Source organism: Macaca mulatta, chromosome 15, assembly GCF_049350105.2.
Source record: "Macaca mulatta isolate MMU2019108-1 chromosome 15, T2T-MMU8v2.0, whole genome shotgun sequence".
NCBI classification, from domain to species: domain Eukaryota; kingdom Metazoa; phylum Chordata; class Mammalia; order Primates; family Cercopithecidae; genus Macaca; species Macaca mulatta.
Window position 1 is genome coordinate 66,097,680 of NC_133420.1, and position 17,888 is coordinate 66,115,567.

The following is a 17,888-nucleotide window of genomic DNA, read 5'->3' on the forward strand; positions in this document are numbered from 1 at the left end:
CTTGCTGTAGCACTCCAGGCACCTACTAAGAAAAGAATGAAGCCGTTTCTTTTTTATTGTTAACAATCCCTCATATGATAATAGCCCCTTGCCGTTTACGAGGTACTTATGACCATTACCTCAATTATTCCTCACAAAAGCTCTGTGAGTTAAGCATGGTTTTACTAATAAGGAAACAGAAGGTTAGAGAAGTTGAATAGACTATTCAGTAGTTAGTAAATGGTAGACCCAGGGCCCAAGCCCAGATTGTTCCTTGCTCTTTCCTCACAATGCTACTGGTTAGTTTGGTTTCTGTAGTGGAGTTCTAGGCTGAAATGACATTAAAGGTCTATTAAATTTGGTTTCCGCGGTAGAGGTTTTAAGCTGAAGTGATATTATTAAAATGATATCCTTTTGAAAAATATTTATTGAGTATAAATAAATGTCCTATACATTAAATATCAAGAAATATTCATTATTGATTACAAGTCAACATGTAATACTGAGGGAACCATAGAATCAAAATACCCACTCATGATACAGTAGTGATAATTCCATTCCAATAATGGACACAGTAATAACTTGTTCACAAGACACAACAAAACCCATCAAAAAGGCCATCACTTTAACCAACCTATAATACCACAATAGAAAATGATTCTGAATCATAATATGAATAGCCCCAATAATCTCATCTTTGTCTTATCAATTTATCAGGTCATTTTGAGACTGTAGAGTTACACTGTCATAGATTTTTACGATTCCATTTCCTTAGTTTTATTTCAAATTATTATTATTGAATGAAAACAAGTCATACGAGCTAAAGATACTTTTAAACTGAGTTTGTTTTTCTTAAGAAAAAAAGGAATCAAATTTTAGTACAAAGAAAGCATTTCCCAAGCAATGAGTCTCTTAATGGAAAAAATAAAAGAGCAATGTAATTAAACTTTCCTTCAAAGAAAGGAAAGAAACCTACATCTGTTATGGTAAATTTGGAAAGATAAATATTTCCTAGTCCCGTAATACGTGTTTGTTTTACAAGATATACTTGAATGATGCAAATCTATGAAGCAGGGATCTGTGGCAATCCAAATTCATCCACCAGAACTCCATCCTGTAAAAAGGAAGCAATGTTTAGTGCCACTATTTTTCCGTTTGATAAAAAAAAAAAGGATTACAAACATTTAATAGTTAAAACTCATTTCCAAGTATTTAATCAATCAAAACCAAAATCCCACTCATAAGATGAGAACGAGCTTTTTCATGAAAAGTAAAGGAGGAAGTGATAAGAAGAGAACTAGAAAGGGCCAAAAGGGGACTCCTCCACAGGGGAAAGAGAGTGAAAGAGGGAGAAAGAGAAATCTAAGAGTAAACCTGGAAAGGGGAAAAGGAGGCTGGGAGGGTCAAAAAGGAAAGGTTAAGCAGTGGGTCCTTGCCTCCAGATTTGCACTTTCACCCTGATCCCTAAGGTGGACCAATGCCTTTCTTAGCCTCCCAAATTCTTGAAGAAGCAGTGCCCTTGGATAGGCAGTCACTTCCATATCATGCTTTATATAATCATAGGCAGCAATACCACTATCGATGAACACCAGGGCTGCTCTGCCTATGGAGAAGCCATTCTTTTATTCCTTTACTTTAAAAACAACAACAGGCTGGGCGTGATGGCTCACACCTATAATCCCAGCACTTTGGGAGGCTGAGGCAGGTGGATCATTTGAGGTCAGGAGTTCGAGGCCAGCCTGACCAACATGGTGAAACCCCATCTCTACTGAAAACACAAAAAATTAGCCAGGCGTGGTGAAGCTTGCCTGTAATCTCAGCTACTTGGGAGGCTGAGGTGGGAGGATTGCTTGAACTCGGGGGTGGAGGTTGCAGTGAGCAGAGATTGTGCCACTGCACTCCAGCCTGGGTGACAGAGCGAGACTCCATCTCAAAAAGATACAACAACAACAACAACAACAACAAAAACCCCATATATCCATAGCATATATAACTCAGGAATCTGTGACCTTCTCAAAGTGGAAATAACATAGATGCTTCAGGGACTTGTTACTAGGAAATTAACAAGGTGGACTATGGTAGTGTTAATAAAAATTATTTCATGGGTTGCTGAGAAAAAGTAACCCATGGACTTGAGACCTTGAAGTTGCCAGAGAGGTCGGGGAGGAGTGGGCAGTTCAGAAAGGCAAGACTATCCCAGGCTCAACAGAGAAGGGAGGGATACAATAGAGGAAGATGCATACTCACAGAAACCAGCAATAATGGACCTAAGAAATTACCTCCTCCCTGCCCTTTGCTCTCACATTTTACACGCAGGAAAAACTGATGAGGTTCAAAAAGAAGACATAAATTTCTGCTATTTTGCTCAAAGTCACACTGTGCTCAGCCTGGTTGTCATTATTAGTGGCTCATGCCTATAACCCCAGCACTTTGGGAGGCTGAGGCAGGCGGATCGCTTGAGACCAGGAGTTTGAGACCAGTGTGGCCAACATGGCGAAATCCCGTCTCTACTAAAAATACAAAAATTAGCCGGGTATGGTGGCGTACACCTGTAATCCCAGCTACCTGGGTGGCTGAGGCACGAGGATTGCTTGAACCAGGGGGGCAGAGGTTGCAGTGAGCTGAGATCACACTACTGCACTCCAGCCTGAGTGACAGAATGAGTCTCTGCCTCAAAAAAAAAAAAAAAAGACAACCATGTAGATTTGGACAGAGCTTTAGGTTTGCAAAGTCCTTTATATACAAGATCTAATTTGCTTGCACAACAATTACATGAGATACCTGTAATTATCTGTATTTTACAGATGCAAGGAAAAGAAAAGCTTACAACAGCTAAGTAATTAGTCATACTTAGTGCCAGGTGTTCTGATTCTTTTGCCTTAAATTAGAATCTTTCTACATTAAGTTTTATGCTTAAATTATTAATCCATAGTTTAGAAAATCCACTCGTTCTAAACTCCTGTGTGTATAGGAAAAAAAAAGAAAAGGAAAGGAAAATAAAATTAAAAATCCAGCCAGTAATTAACTGGTGTGTATGGAGAGTGAGACTTTTTCACTGCTGCCTAGCAAGTCTCATGCATGTGTTGCTTATGCTTTTACGGGAAATGTCTAAGACCCATCAATGGTACCCAGTGCCAGCTCACAACAAGGGTGATTATGTATGTTACACAAATTGTCATTGTATAAAAATATTCCTGAGCCTCAGTGACACTGTTTATGCAGTCAGTTCATCATCCAATGCAGAAAAACCGGACCTTCAAGGGTTCACAAAATAATGACCAGGACTGTCTTTCTTTGTTCTAATGTAAGACTACCTTTTAGATTCCCAGACTTATGGTCAAGCATAAAGCCTTTGCTATTTTGCATTAAAATATAAACAGAAAAAGCTTTCACCTTGTTTTTTGTGTCAGTGGGAACACCTTCTGGAATTGCAGGTGCAGATGCTGCCTCATCCAAATAAGAACTGTCTTCATCAGCCAGAAGCTCATCACCCAGTGCATCCAACTCTGAGATTGAAACAGTCAACATTTTTTAAAAATGTAACCAAGAAAACTGGGAGCTAATAAATTCTCTCATTTATCGATGGACTTGAAAGAAGGCAGTGAAGAGGGCATGAGATTGTTGTATGCTGTGTGACCATTACATGAAATCAGACTCCAAAAATAAGTCTGTGGTAAAATGAGTTGGAAGTACCCAAGAGGAATGACAATAGCAGGCAGAGACTCATCAGGGGCAACTGAAGATGGGAAATTAAAAAATAAAGAAATAAATGGAAAAAAATTAAAAGGTTCTAGGCAAAAAAAGACCATGGAGAGAGCGGGAAAGCAGCAGCAGTAATGTAACAGGGGAATCACACAATAGAAATTCAGTGTGGAATGGTTCTGTCATCTACCCAGTTACGCATGCTAGAAACTGACAGTCACCCTTGACACCTCCCACTTCTTCTACATCCAACCAATCATTAAATCTTGCCCACTCAATTTTCTAAGATGTCTTCAATCTGTCCACTTCTGTCTGTTTCTGCTACCATCACCCTAGCTAGTCTCGACCACCATCATCTCTTAAATGGTTATCGCAATAGGTTCCAGACTGCTCTCCCTGAGGCCATTTGACAACCCTTCTCATTTTTTCATGCTATCCCCTACTCATCCTTCAGGTCCCATGCCTCTCTCCCACTACTAACTAGGTTAGAGTCCCTTAGTATGTGCTCCCATGCTACCCCATACTTCTTGCCTATAGTCTGTGCTCTAGTAATTAATTACTTGAAGCAAACCATTTATGTCTTCCACTGCTAGAGAAGCTTCATGAATGTAGGGACTGCATTTTTATTCAGTGCTAAATTCCCACCACCTAGTAGAATACCTGGTATAGAGTAGATGCACACTAAGTATTTGCCAATGATTATTTCTTTTTTTCTTTTTTTTGAGAGAAGGTCTCACTCTGCTGCCCAGGCTGCAGTGGTGCAATCTCAGCTCACTGGAACCTCTACCTCCTGGGATCAAGTGATCCTTCCACCTCAGCCTCCCGAGTAGCTAGGACTACAGGCACACACCACCATGCCTGGGTAATTTTTGTATTTTTTATAGAGATGGGGTCACGCCACATTGCTCCGCCAGGTCTCGAACTCCTGGGCTTGAGTGGATCCGCCTACCTTGGCCTCCCAAAGTGCTGGGATTAGAGTGCCTGGCCCTAATTATTGTTTCTTAATTGGTTTTGCTGTTCTGAGGGAGATCACTCCAACTAGGAAAACAGGTAGAACAAAATCAAAAGGAATATAGCAAGGAAAGGCCATGTGGAGGACACTTACAGATACTAAGCACCAGGTCAGCCTGTACCTGGACTTCCTTCAGAGTTGATCCATCCCACTGTTGTTGGTGGAGTATACAATCTGATGTGGCTGCCTCACAAGCTCTTTGCCCAGGGACTGTACCGTAAACTAACCTTCAGGAAATCCTGATAGAAATTTTCACTAGCATTTGGGAAAAGGTCCCAGGCAGTTGTTCCTTTTGGACTCCAAAACTAAATATACATTACTTTTCTCATAACTTACCTGCTTCTAAATCATCTTCATCCAGTTCTGGGGTGCCATAACTGCGACTCAGTGCTTCTTGGATTTCATTTGCATCTTCCATCATATCCTCTAGCTGGTCTTGTAAATCCTATGGAAATATATATGAGAGGATTTTCTCTTATTTACCATTTTCTTCTAAGTACCCCTTTCCCCTACATTCTCCTTTGAATCTAGACATGAGCAATTTTTAAAAAGATAATGTATGTAAAACGCCAAGCACATAAAACAGTTCTCAAAAACTGTTAGTTCACCTCCCCTAGCCCAGCCTTTGGCTAGCAATTTTTTAATGTCAACAACTGAGCAGACACTCCTCTAAAGGACAGGTTCAAGTAACTCTTAAACATCCCTTCTAATTAAAAGTATGAGAGAATGCTTAAGAATTAAAAACCACAAGCCCAAAGATTTCCTCTAACAATAACTATGAATGTTACTGACCCACATAATCCCCCACCTATTTTTGGTGGCAAAATGTGAACTTAAAAGTAAAGAATAGAATTGGCGATCTCTCACTTTATTTTTTACTTTATTTATTTATTTATTTATTGAGATGGAGTCTCGCTGTGTCGCCCAGGCTGGAGTGCAATAGTGCAATCTCAGCTCACTGCAACCTTCACCTCCCGGGTTCAAGCAATTCTCCTGCCTCAGCCTCCAAGTAGCTGAGATTACAGGTGTGCGCCACCACGCCTGGCTAATTTTTGTATTTTCAGTAGAGATAGGGTTTTGCCATCTTGGTTAGGCTGGTCTCGAACTCCCAACCTCAGGTGGTCTGCCCGCCTCAGCCTCCCAACGTGCTGGGATTATAGGCATGAGCTACCATGCCTGGCTGGATTTGATTTTAAAGTGCCTCATGGAAGCCCGAAGTCCTATGTGAGAATAGATGATGTCAGCTGTCTAGCTGTCTACTATTACAGAAAGTTTTACTTGAAACATTAAATCAAGCAACTATCTTGATCTAAACTATCAATCATTTTCTAGTTAATGAAGACAGGGAGGTTATTGAGACAAGCAAATTATTCTTCTCAAGTCAGTCAAAGACAGATTACATTGTGTAGAGAAAGGAGGCAAGAGTAGAAACAACTGAAGTGGTAGAAAAAGTGAGTTGTACATGGCCCACCCTGGGTGGAGAATCAGAAAGGGAATCATGATAGGTGTCACAGCCAAGACAAGGCTGGTGAAAAAAATGGACCGAGGGCATAAATCATGTGTGAATAATCTACCTGTGCTTAACTGGGAGATTACTACAAGGCTAAAAATGCAGTTGTCCCTTGGTACACGCAAGGGATTGGTTCCAGGATGTCTGCCTATACCAAAATCTGCCCATACCTAAGTCCCCAGTCGGCCTTCCATATGGGTGGTTTCGCATCCTGCAAATACTATATTTTCGATCTTTGTTTGGTTGAAAAGTATCTGCATATAAGTGACACGTGCAGTTCAAACTGCACTTGCTGTTCAAGGGTAAATTGTAACGTGAAACCAATCTAAGAAGTGGTATAGCATAACAAAGGGCAGCTGGTATAATGGTTAGGAGTGAGACTCTGGAGTCAGATATACCCAAGTTCAATTTTGCCATCACTCAATGAGAAGTAATGTCTCTAAGCCTTATTTTCCTCATTTGTAAAATGGAATTATTAATAGCCATATCTGGCCTGGCGCAGTGGCTCATGCCTGTAATCCCAGCACTTTGGGAGGCCACGGTGGGTGGATTGCCTGAACTCAGGAGTCTGCAACCAGCCTGGGCAACACAGTGAAACTCTATCTCTACTAAAATACAAAAAAGTAGCCGGGCATGGCAGCATGCGCCTGTAATCCCAGCTACTCAGGAGGCTGAGGCAGGAGAATCATTTGAACCCGGGAGGCAGAGGTTGCAGTGAGCCGAGATCGCGCCACTGCACTCCAGCCTGGGCGACAGAGCGAGACTCCATTTCGAAAATAAATAAATAAATAAATAAAATAGCCATATTCTCACTGCGGTTATTGTAAGGATTTATTGCAATAATATATGTAAAACACTAAGCACCCAATACTATATATATTTTACTGTGTTAATTATGTGCAGAACAATACACTCTTCATATACTGTAATTCCACACAGACAGGAATAGAACTAGTGTTGATAAAGCAAAAGGACCAAATCAGTACCATTTATCCTTCAGAATTTCTAACGCAATGCAAGACATTTGAAAATTCTGCCAGGTGCAGTAGCTTATGCCTGTAATGCCAGCACTCTGGGAGGCAAAAGTGGGCAGATCGCTTGAGCTCAGGAGTTTGGGACCAACCTGGGGAACATGGCAAAACCTCATCTCCACAAAAAATACAAAATTTAGCTGGGCATGGTGTATGCCTGTAGTCCCAGCTACTTGGGAGACTGAAGCAGAAGGATGGCTTGAGCCTGGGAGGCGGAGGTTGTGGTGAGCTGAGACTGAGTCACTATAATCCAGCCTGGGCAACAGCAAAAAAGAAAAAAGAAAATTCCTTCCTGGCCCCCATAAAGGTGAAAAGGGTAGTAAAATGGAAGGGAAATTTTTTTTTTTAAACTTTGATTTTCTGTATTTCCAAGTACCAAACTGCCACATTATATGCATATTTAACACTCTGCTACACAGAGAAGCACTGGCTGAGTAATAATTAAAAGACAATGAAAATAACAGAGAGAAAGCTAATCAAGTCAAGCTTATACAATAGTATTACACATCAAGACACATCCTCCCAGATCATCTATGAATAGGATTCCTAGCAAGACTCCAGAATAGACACAGAAAAAATTCATCCCACAATTAGCTGGTTTTCTATTGCATAAACAAACAAAAGCAATATAAAAAAATATAAGCACTAAGCTAAAAAGAACATTGACGCAGTGATATGCAGAAACTGAAAAAAGCAAAAGAAAAACAGACCTACACGCACACAACAGCAAAATAAAAAGTTAAAGCTATAAAACAATGAAAATATTTTCCAGGTAAAGCATTTTAGGAAAATAAATCTAACCAAAAAATTCGGATCTAACCAAAGACACATACACACCAAAAGAGTTAAAGGGGCTCTCCACCTGTCATGCTGGCAATCTATTGGAGGACAGGAAAAGGATTAATTAGGCAGGGAGACAGACAGACAACCACAGGTGAGAGACGAAGAGACATACAAAGCATTCACAAAGACCAAAGTTTCTCTTTTGTTCCTATTAAATAGCTTTAATTAAAACACAAGGAACCCTAAAAGCAGAAAATACCATTGCATTTCATTATATTTTAATGGCAAATGATATTATACAAAAAAAGATGGCTGGGAGTGATGGCTCACGCCTGTAATCCCAGCACTTTGGGAGGCCGAGGTGGGCGGATCACTTGAGGTCAGGAGTTTGAGACTAGCCTGGCCAACATGGTGAAACCCCATCTCTACAAAAAAATACAAAAATTAGCTGGGCGTGGTGGTGGGCACCTGTAATCCCAGCTGTTTGGAAGGCTGAGGCAGGAGAACCGCTTGAACCCAGGAGGCGGAGGTTGCAGTGAGTCGAGATCACACCACTGCACTGCAGCCTTGGTGACAGAACGAGACTCTGTCTCAAAAAAAAAAAAAAAAAAAAAAAAAAGACAAGCATACACAGAACACTTTTATCAGTGAAGCTCTTAAGAGAGTATCATATCGTTTAATTCCATGCATGCAGACACTTGTGGAGGATTAGAGACCAAGACAACCTAAGAGGGGTGCTTGAAAAAATGAGAGAGGGGAGAAATGCCTTCACTTTTTTTTTTTTTTTTTGAGACAGAGTCTCACTCTGTCACCCAGGCTGAAGTGCAGTGGTGAGATCTCGGCTCACTGCATGCTCTGCCTCCCGGGTTCACGCCATTCTCCTGCCTCAGCCTCCCGAGTAGCTGGGACTACAGGCACCTGCCACCACACCGCGCCCGGCTAATTTTTTTTGTATTTTTAGTAGAGATGGGGTTTCACCGTGTTGGCCAGGATGGTCTCCATCTCCTGACTTCGTGATCCACCTGCCTCGGCCTCCCAAAGTGCTGGGATTACAGGCGTGAGCCACCGCGCCCGGTCTGCCTTTACTCTTACTAAAGATCAGCATTATCAGAGAATACCTTTGCAGAGGCAATAAAATGCCTGGTATGTAGTAACTGCTCACCCAACAAACACTGCTTGAATCAGGCCATACAGCTTTCTCTCACCCCCTTTTTTTTTTTGGCTTTATCTCCTTTTATAGTCTGTGATTCATCAACCATCAAATACTTTCTGAGCACCAACTATGGCGGGGCATTGCTGTGGGCACTGGGGACATAGTAGTGAACAAAATCAAGTCCCTGCATTCAAGGAAATGGACATTCTAGTTAGGGGGTAAAGGTCAAGAGCACCATTTTGTATGCAGAAAGGAAGCCTCCCTCCTCTGACCAGTCACCACTCACTCCCTCTGCTATCTCCTCTTGCCACCTGGGCTGTTCATCTGACAGCTGAGAGCTGCCAAGCTCTTAGGGCTCATCTCCCTGGTCAATACCCAATTCCAATAAAAAATGCTAACTGTAAGGAACTAATGATATTATTATTAAAAATCTAAAGAGAATTACTAGAAAAAGGAACCAAGTCTACTACACCAGGAGTTGGGCTAAACACTTTACACACACTTTACCTACATACCTTCATTTAACACTCATGACAGTCCTGGGAAAAGGCAACAACATCACTACTCTACCATTGAAGAAACAGACTAAGTATCATTGCATTAGTTAAAAGTAACTACTGGATGCTTATTATAGGCCAGGCATTGTGCCTGTAGATATACTAGCTCATTTATTTCATCCTCATAATACAGAAGTTCCTTGACTTATGAGAGGGTTACATTCTGATAAACCCATCGTAAGTTCAAAATATCTTTTTTTTTTTTTTTTTTTTTGAGACGGAGTCTTGCTCTGTAGCCCGGGCTGGAGTGCAGTGGCCGGATCTCAGCTCACTGCAAGCTCCGCCTCCCGGGTTTAGGCCATTCTCCTGCCTCAGCCTCCGGAGTACCTGGGACTACAGGCGCCCGCCACCTCGCCCGGCTAGTTTTTTGTATTTTTAGTAGAGACGGGGTTTCACGGTGTTAGCCAGGATGGTCTCGATCTCCTGACCTCGTGATCCGCCCGTCTCGGCCTCCCAAAGTGCTGGGATTACAGGCTTGAGCCACCGCGCCCGGCCAAAATATCTTAAGTAGAAAGTGCATTCAGGGCCAGGCGCAGTGGCTCAAGACTATAATCCCAGCACTTTGGGAGGCCGGCCGGGCGGATCACAAGGTCAGGAGATCGAGACCATCCTGGCTAACACGGTGAAACCCCATCTCTACTAAAAAATACAAAAAAAACTAGCTGGGCAAGGTGGCGGGCGTCTGTAGTCCCAGCTACTCGGGAGGCTGAGGCAGGAGAATGGCATAAACCCGGGAGGCGGAGCTTGCAGTGAGCTGAGATCTGGCCACTGCACTCCAGCCTGGGCGACAGAGCAAGACTCCCTCTCAAAAAAAAAAAAAAAAAGAAAGAAAGTGCATTCAATACACCTAACCTACTAAACCATCACTTAACCTAGCCTACCTTAATTGTGCTCAGAACACTTACATTGGCCTACAGTTGGGCAAAATCATCTAACAGCCTATTTTATAACAAAGTGTTGAGTATCTCATGTAATTTATTAAATATTGTAAGGAAACTGAAAAACAGAATGGTTACGTGGATATTCAAAGTATGGTTTCTACTGAATACATATAGTTTTCGCACCATCATCAAACTGAAAAATCGTTAAGTTGAACCATCTTAAATCAGGGACAGTCTGTAACTGTATGTGGTATTAGGATCTGAGGAAACTGAGACATTTGGTACCCTTTCTTGAAGTTACTCTACTAGTAAACGGCAGCCCCAAGATTCAGTTCCTCTCCTGTGCTATTCCTATCACACGCACACTCGTTTGGATTCTCTCAGAAACTAGTGCACATTCTTGCAGAAAGTAGCATACGTCTCACCTCAATCTGGTCGATCTTCACTTGCTTGTATGCCTTCTTCATTTCCTTTACTCCCAGTTTCATAGCATCAACCTAAGAAAAGGAAGAAGAAAACACAATGTTTTAGAAAGTCATGTTGGCTAAATTGTCTTTATTTATTTATTTATTTGAGACAGTTTCACTCTTGCTGCCCAGGCTGGAGTGCAATGGCTCACTGCAACCTCTGTCTCCTGGGTTCAAGCGATTCTCCTGCCTCAGCCTCCCAGGTAGCTGTGATTACAGGTGTGCACCACCACACCCAGCTAATTTTTGTATTTTTCAGTAGAGGCAGGGTTTCACCATGTTGGTCAGGCTGGTCTCGAACTCCTGACTTCAGGTGATCTACCCACCTCAGCCTCCCAGTGTTGGGATTACAGGCGTGAGCCATTGCACCCAGCTGGTTCAACTGTCTTTAAAAAGCCATAGGAAAAGAGAATAAGAATAAATAAATGAAATAACAGGAAAAGATGTTTTGGGAGTACCGTGGTCTTGGTGTCCTTCAATGACTGGATGGTATAATTGGCTTGTTCCATGTTGAATGACTGTTGGGCGAGATTGTCCCGCTGCTGCTCATACCTTTTTAGAGTCAATTGAGAATGGCAAATATATGAACCAGACAGAAATCCTCAAGAACAAAGTATCCCCACACTAAATAAGAGTATTTTCTTTTAAAAAAAAAAGGAACAAAAAACTTAAAAATTAGATATCACACAGAGAAATTGGCAAAAACAATTTAATCACTCTAACACAAATATCATTCGACGTGTCCCTCCAGTCTTTTTCCTTTGCATGTACAGTCATGCATCGCTTAACAATGGGGATATGTTCTGAGAAATACATTGTTAGGCGATTTCATCATTGTGCAAATATCACAGAGTGTATTTACACAAACCTGTGCGGTATAGCCCACTACTCACCTAAGCTATATGACATAGCCTAGTGCTTGCTCCTAGGCTACAAACCTGTACAGCATGTTACTCTACTGAATATCGTAGCCAATTGTAACACTATGGTATCTGTGTATCTAAACACCCTATAGAAAAGATACAGTAAAAATACAGTATTATAACCTTATAGGGGCCAGAGTGGTATAATGCAGTCTGTTCTGTCATTCATTGACAAAAACATTGTTATGCAGCACATGACTGTATTTTAGTTATAACACTATTTTCCACTTAACATTATAGCATTTGCTTTTTTCTATGTTGCTGCGTATCATTTTTTTTTTTTTTTTTGAGACAGTTTTGCTCTTGTTGCCCAGGCTGGAGTGCAATGGTACCATCTCGGCTCACCGCAACCTCCGCCTCCTGGGTTCAAGCAATTCTCCTGCCTCAGCCTCTGGAGTAGCTGGGATTACAGGCATGCGCCACCATGCCCAGCTAATTTTGTACTTTTAGTAGAGACAGGGTTTCTCCATGTTGGTCAGGCTGGTCTCGAACTCCCAACCTCAGGTGATCCGCCCGCCTCAGCCTCCCAAAGTGCTGGGATTACAGGCATGACCTGTTGCGCCAGGCCTGCTGCATATCTTAGTATGTCTTTATAATTATTTTCTATGATAAATATACAGAAGTGAAATTCTTAGAGCAAAGGGTAAAACTATTTTTAAGGCTCTTCATACATATAGCTAAACGGTTTTCCAGAATTTTGAACTCCTTGAAGACAGGTATATTTTATTTTGTTTATTTATTTATTTGTTTGTTTGTTTAGAGACAGTCTTGCTCTATTGCCCAGGCTGGAGTGTAGTGGTGCCGTCTCAGATTACTGTAACCTCTGCCTCCTGGGTTCAAGCGATTCTCCCACCTCAGCCTCCCAAGTAGGTGGGACTACAAGCGCACGCAACCACACCCAGCTAATTGTATTTTTAGTGGAGACGGGATTTCACCATGTTGGCCAGGCTGATCTCCAACTCCTGACCTCAAGTGATCTGCTGTCTTGGCCTCCCAAAATGCTGGGATTATAGGTGTGAGCTACTGTGCCCAGCCCCAGGTGTGTTTTATTAATTTTGTACCCATAATTAGGTAATCCATCTGACCTAATATAATGTCTGGTGTTCAAAATGTTTGTAAAATAAAGTTTTATATCAAATTATAATATTACCTCAAAGACTTATGTCACTATGTTCTTTATACAATATTGGAAACAATCTACCCAACTAGAAAAAGAATGATCCAAAAAAAAAAAAAAGAATGGTCCATTCATGGTGCAAGCAAATGGTAGAATATTATAATCTCATTAAAAAATGTAAAGTTTCCAAAGAATATTTAAAAGAACAGGGAAATGCTCATGATATTAAGTGGAAAAGGAAAAGCTACATATACACACTACAATTTCATTTCTTCTAAAAAGTTATATGCACACATACCACATATGCAGAAGCAGAGGAAAGAAACTGGAAGAAATTAGCATTTTAAAGGTGGTTATTTCTAGCAGTAAGAATCTAGGTAAATTTTATTTTCTGCTGTTCATATTTATGTATTTTCCAAGTTTCTACAATGAACCTGTATTCTTTTTATCACAAAAAACATTACTTAAAACTAGTAATGCTACCAATTAAGAAGGTAAATAATTTCACCACACTCTCACCAGTCTAGGCATTACAATTTCTTTTTCCAATTTGATCTAATCTAAAAGGAGGAAGATGGCATCTGGTATCTTATAAAAAGTCGTTTTAATATAGGAAGAGAGATACTGACAATCTTTCTAGTTCCTCAATAGCTAATTACACCTGACCTCTATAACCCTGCAGAGGATCTCATCAGCTGAACAGTCCACAGAGGTAGGCACCAAAGATACTAGTTAGCTTCTGCTCAAAACTGGGACATAGTCGCCTAAAACAAATTAAGGATCTTTAAATTTATTATGGTGGGAGGGAACAAACATTTAGGATTCCTAATTTTACAAACAAAAACAAAAAAGGTACACTCTAAAATAAATAATAGGAAAACCAAACCCTACAGATCTGGTCCAAAACAGTAGTCACTAACCATTTAAGGCTACTTAAATTATTTAAATTGAATAAAATTTAAACTTCAATTCCTTAGTCACACCAGCCACATTTCAAGTGCTCAATAACCACATGTTGCTAATAGCTACTGTATTGAGCACACAGATATAGAGCATCTCTATCATGGCAAAAAGTTCTATTTAGATGGAAGTTGTTACAACAGATATTGCTGAACACGTAGCGGGGAAGAACCCAGCTAACTGTATTTAATTACTTGTCAATGAAAATTTGTAATTAAATCAAGAGTGCTTAGAAAATAGTATGAAAACCTGAAGGAATGGAAGACCATTTTTCTTTTAGTTAAACCTGCTACAGGGAAAGAAATTGTGTGTGTAACTTACATCCGCTTTTGCTTTAAAACTCGCAAGGCTTTCTGCTTGACCATATTCTGGAGAGAAAAACAGATTTAATAAAAATGAGGTGGAAAACACACATACGGTAAAAGAAATTTCCCATAGCCTCAAACTCACATGCCTACTTCCTCTCTTCTTCAAAGTAGTAGGCATAATGGCTCCTGGATTCTGTTCTTCCCCTCCCCAAAACAGGTATCTCTAAGGTCCAGTCTTTAAGCCTTAGCTCCTATCTGTCTTTGCATCCCACATCCCAGAGTCCTGAACTACTTTCTCTTTTCCTTTTTTTTTTTTTTTTTTGAGACAGAGTCTCGCTCTGCCGCCCAGGCTGGAGTACAGTGGCGTGATCTTGGCTCACTGCAAGCTCCGCCTCCCGGGTTCACGCCATTCTCCTGCCTCAGCCTCCCGAGTAGCTGGGACTACAGGCGCCCGCCACCTCACCCGGCTAGTTTTTTTTTTTGTATTTTTTAGTAGAGACGGGGTTTCACCGTGTCAGCCAGGATGGTCTCGATCTCCTGACCTCGTGATCCGCCCGTCTCGGCCTCCCAAAGTGCTGGGATTACAGGCTTGAGCCACCGCGCCCGGCCATTAAAAGTCTCTTTTCCTAATGCATATTATCTCCGCCTCTAGCCCCAAAAGTGCTGATTCTGTATATCCAGTTGCCTTAGGGAGATTCTTCACTTGTATAGCCTATCAACTTAACCTCAATAATTCCAAACTCCTAAACCTTATCTCACCTTGGAAATAGGTAACAATGGCCCACCAATCTCTCACCTCTCTAGGTTGAAAATCTTTGTATTAACCTTATCTTTCCTCTTTCTGTAGTTTGAACAATCATCCTGTTAGCTGATTTCAGAACTCACTTTCAAACTGATTCTTTGGTTTCCTACCACCATGGTTTGGGCTTTCATTGTCTCAAATCTAGATGGGCTTTCCTGCCTCTGGTTGCTCTTCATTCCCCATCATCCACTAAGATGGCTGGGAAAAGCCTTCCTTTTCTATAGAATGCTGTAAATCATTTTATTTGTCTTCTCCAATAAGGAAGGAAAAACAGGTATTATTACTTCACAGATTATCATAACTCACATTTACTGAGTACTACTTTATCCTAGACATAGTGGTACACATCAATTACCTCATTTAATCCTCATACTGTATGGTAGGTATTATCTCTGTTTTATAGATGAGGAACTAGAGGTTCAGTGATACCCAGGCTCACATGGTTAATAAGTTATGGATCTGGAAAAAACAAGGTACTTCTATATCCACACTCCATGTGCTTAAACGCAGTATTTTATGTTTCTACCTAACAGGAGTGGAAAATAAGTGACTTTATCAAGGTCACAACTAGATGGCAGGGACAGTGTTAGTATTAGAACACTGGTCCCAGACGCCTAGTTCACTTTTTCCCAGCAGGCCACGCCTTAAGCAGTCTAGTGTACCAACCTAACCTGACCAGCTTGGCAAGTCATTGATCTTGAGCACAGCCTAGTCTTCCTCTCCAGATGACCACCTTTTCAGTATAATATGCTAATTCTCATGCACATGCTTTTAGACATGTGACCAGCATCTCTTTTCACCAGATCAATCCCCAGCCTCCCTTCCATATTTGGTTGCAAACTCTCCTCCCTAAAGGATACACCCTCACATATTTTCTCCTTATGAGACTGTAAGCATCTCTTCTGTAGAGACGCTCACACCCCTGCACTAGGTCCTGTTTTTTTTTTTTTTTTTTTGAGACGCAGTCTCACACTGTCACCTGGGCTAGAGTACAACGGTGTGGTCTCTGCTCACTGCAACCTCCGCCTCCCAGGTTCAAGTGATTCTTCTGCCTCAGCCTCCTGAGTAGCTGGGATTACAGGCGCCCGCCACCATGCCCAGCTAAGTTTTTGTATTTTCAGTAGAGATGGGGTTTCGCTATGTTGGCCAGGCTGGTCTCAAATGCCTGACCTCGTGATCCACCCGCCTCAGCCTCCCAAAGTGCTGGATTACAGGCATGAGCCACCGTGCCCAGCCAAACTAGGCCCTATTTCTGTAAGTGCTAAAACTAGGCTGTGCCAGCACCTTATGCAGCGGTTGCTGCCTACCTTACCTTTGCAGGACCCTCTCTCATCTTCTTGATCTGATCCTTATACTTCACTAGCTCAGCATCCAATCGAGAAATCTTCTTGTCAATGGATTCTGCCCTGCTGTCCACCTTGGGGGAAAATATCAAATGCACTGGTAGTTACTGCAATACACTTAATCCAGAAGGGGCAGGTAGAGAGGAAGGAATACAGAGGAAGAAAAGAGGAGCTTAAGGGGAAGGGTGAAAACCAGTGGTTCACAAAGAAGGGCATTCCCAACCAGAAACTCTGGGCTTTTATAAATTATACTCTGACTCCCCCGCCACACTGCCCCAATTCTGATATACCAGGTAGCCCTCAAGTGGGTTGGGGCAGAAAATAATTTGAGAATCACTGAGTTGAGTTGGAATTTCCCTAGAATCAGAGATTAGCCAGGCTAAGAGCTCATCCAAGAGGCGCGTGAAATGGGCCAGTGCCCAGTGAAACCAGCTGATTGTAGATCTAGTGCCATTTCCTAAATCGGGGATGGTGGCTTAATCTGAAGGGCCAGGGTTCTGAGTTTTGTGTTACTGAGATCCAAGACTGAGGTACAGATAATGTTGACCTAGGATATCAAGCTGAGTCCTGATGTGGGCTGGGGATGACAGATGCAAAAAGGGTAAGGGATCAGGCAGGACGAGGTGGGAAGGGTGTATGGGCCTAGGGCTGGGTGAAGTGAGACGATCAAGGCGAGAGTGGACGGGCAATGGGCATCAAAACGGGTTGGGTGCTGGCAGGGCAAGGCAGTGATGGGGTTACGGGGTCCCTGGTTTGTGGCGTTAGGAATGACTTGGGTAACAGGGATGAAGGGGAGAAGGTGGGACAGACAGCGCCGACGTATAAGGGGCCCAGGACCCGAAACGAAGTGGAAGAATAGGGGCCCGGCACCGGGGGTGGGCGGGGTCGGGTGTGTCAGAGGTCCTGAGCCTACTTATGCATGATCAAATGCCCACCGTGCCAATGCAGTCAGTCAGGCTGGGCGGCGGAGCCTTGGGTTTCGCTTTCCCGAAGAGTCGGTTCATCTTCAGCGGCCGCGAAGACACCCAAACACTTGAGCAAAACCAGAAACGGAAGCCTCCCGCCTCGACTTCCGGCCCCTCTGTGCGCAAGCGCAATATGCCCCCTGGCGTTTCCCGATTCTTTTTCCGGATTTTCAGCCGGGTCTTCCGGGGAGGAGAGCAAAACAACTTGGTGCACTCGGAGAGAGCCTGCAGGGGGCGGGGTGTTGGTGGAAGGAGTGGGAGGGGTTTTATTGTAGCAAGGCGGGGCCTCAGTTGAGTGGGTGGGGCCTGCGGGCAACTAAAGCGGCATAGGGCGAGGGCGGGGCCGGCAGGGCGGGGCGGGGCTGGGAAGCAGTCTGGCGGGGTTGTAAGACGCC

At 42.5% G+C, this 17,888-nt stretch overlaps 1 protein-coding gene across 1 annotated transcript; it reads right to left on the reverse strand.

Moving 5' to 3' along the window:
• Positions 1–390: 390 nt before the first annotated feature.
• CHMP5 (charged multivesicular body protein 5) lies at positions 391–17,637 on the reverse strand (the record flags this gene model as incomplete). Its single annotated transcript, NM_001266568.1, is given in 8 exon segments — positions 391–1,093; positions 3,373–3,485; positions 5,030–5,138; positions 11,034–11,105; positions 11,534–11,627; positions 14,397–14,443; positions 16,498–16,602; positions 17,464–17,637. Coding segments are annotated over 8 exon segments (660 nt in total). The 3' UTR covers positions 391–1,042.
• Between the last annotated feature and the right edge of the window lie 251 nt (positions 17,638–17,888).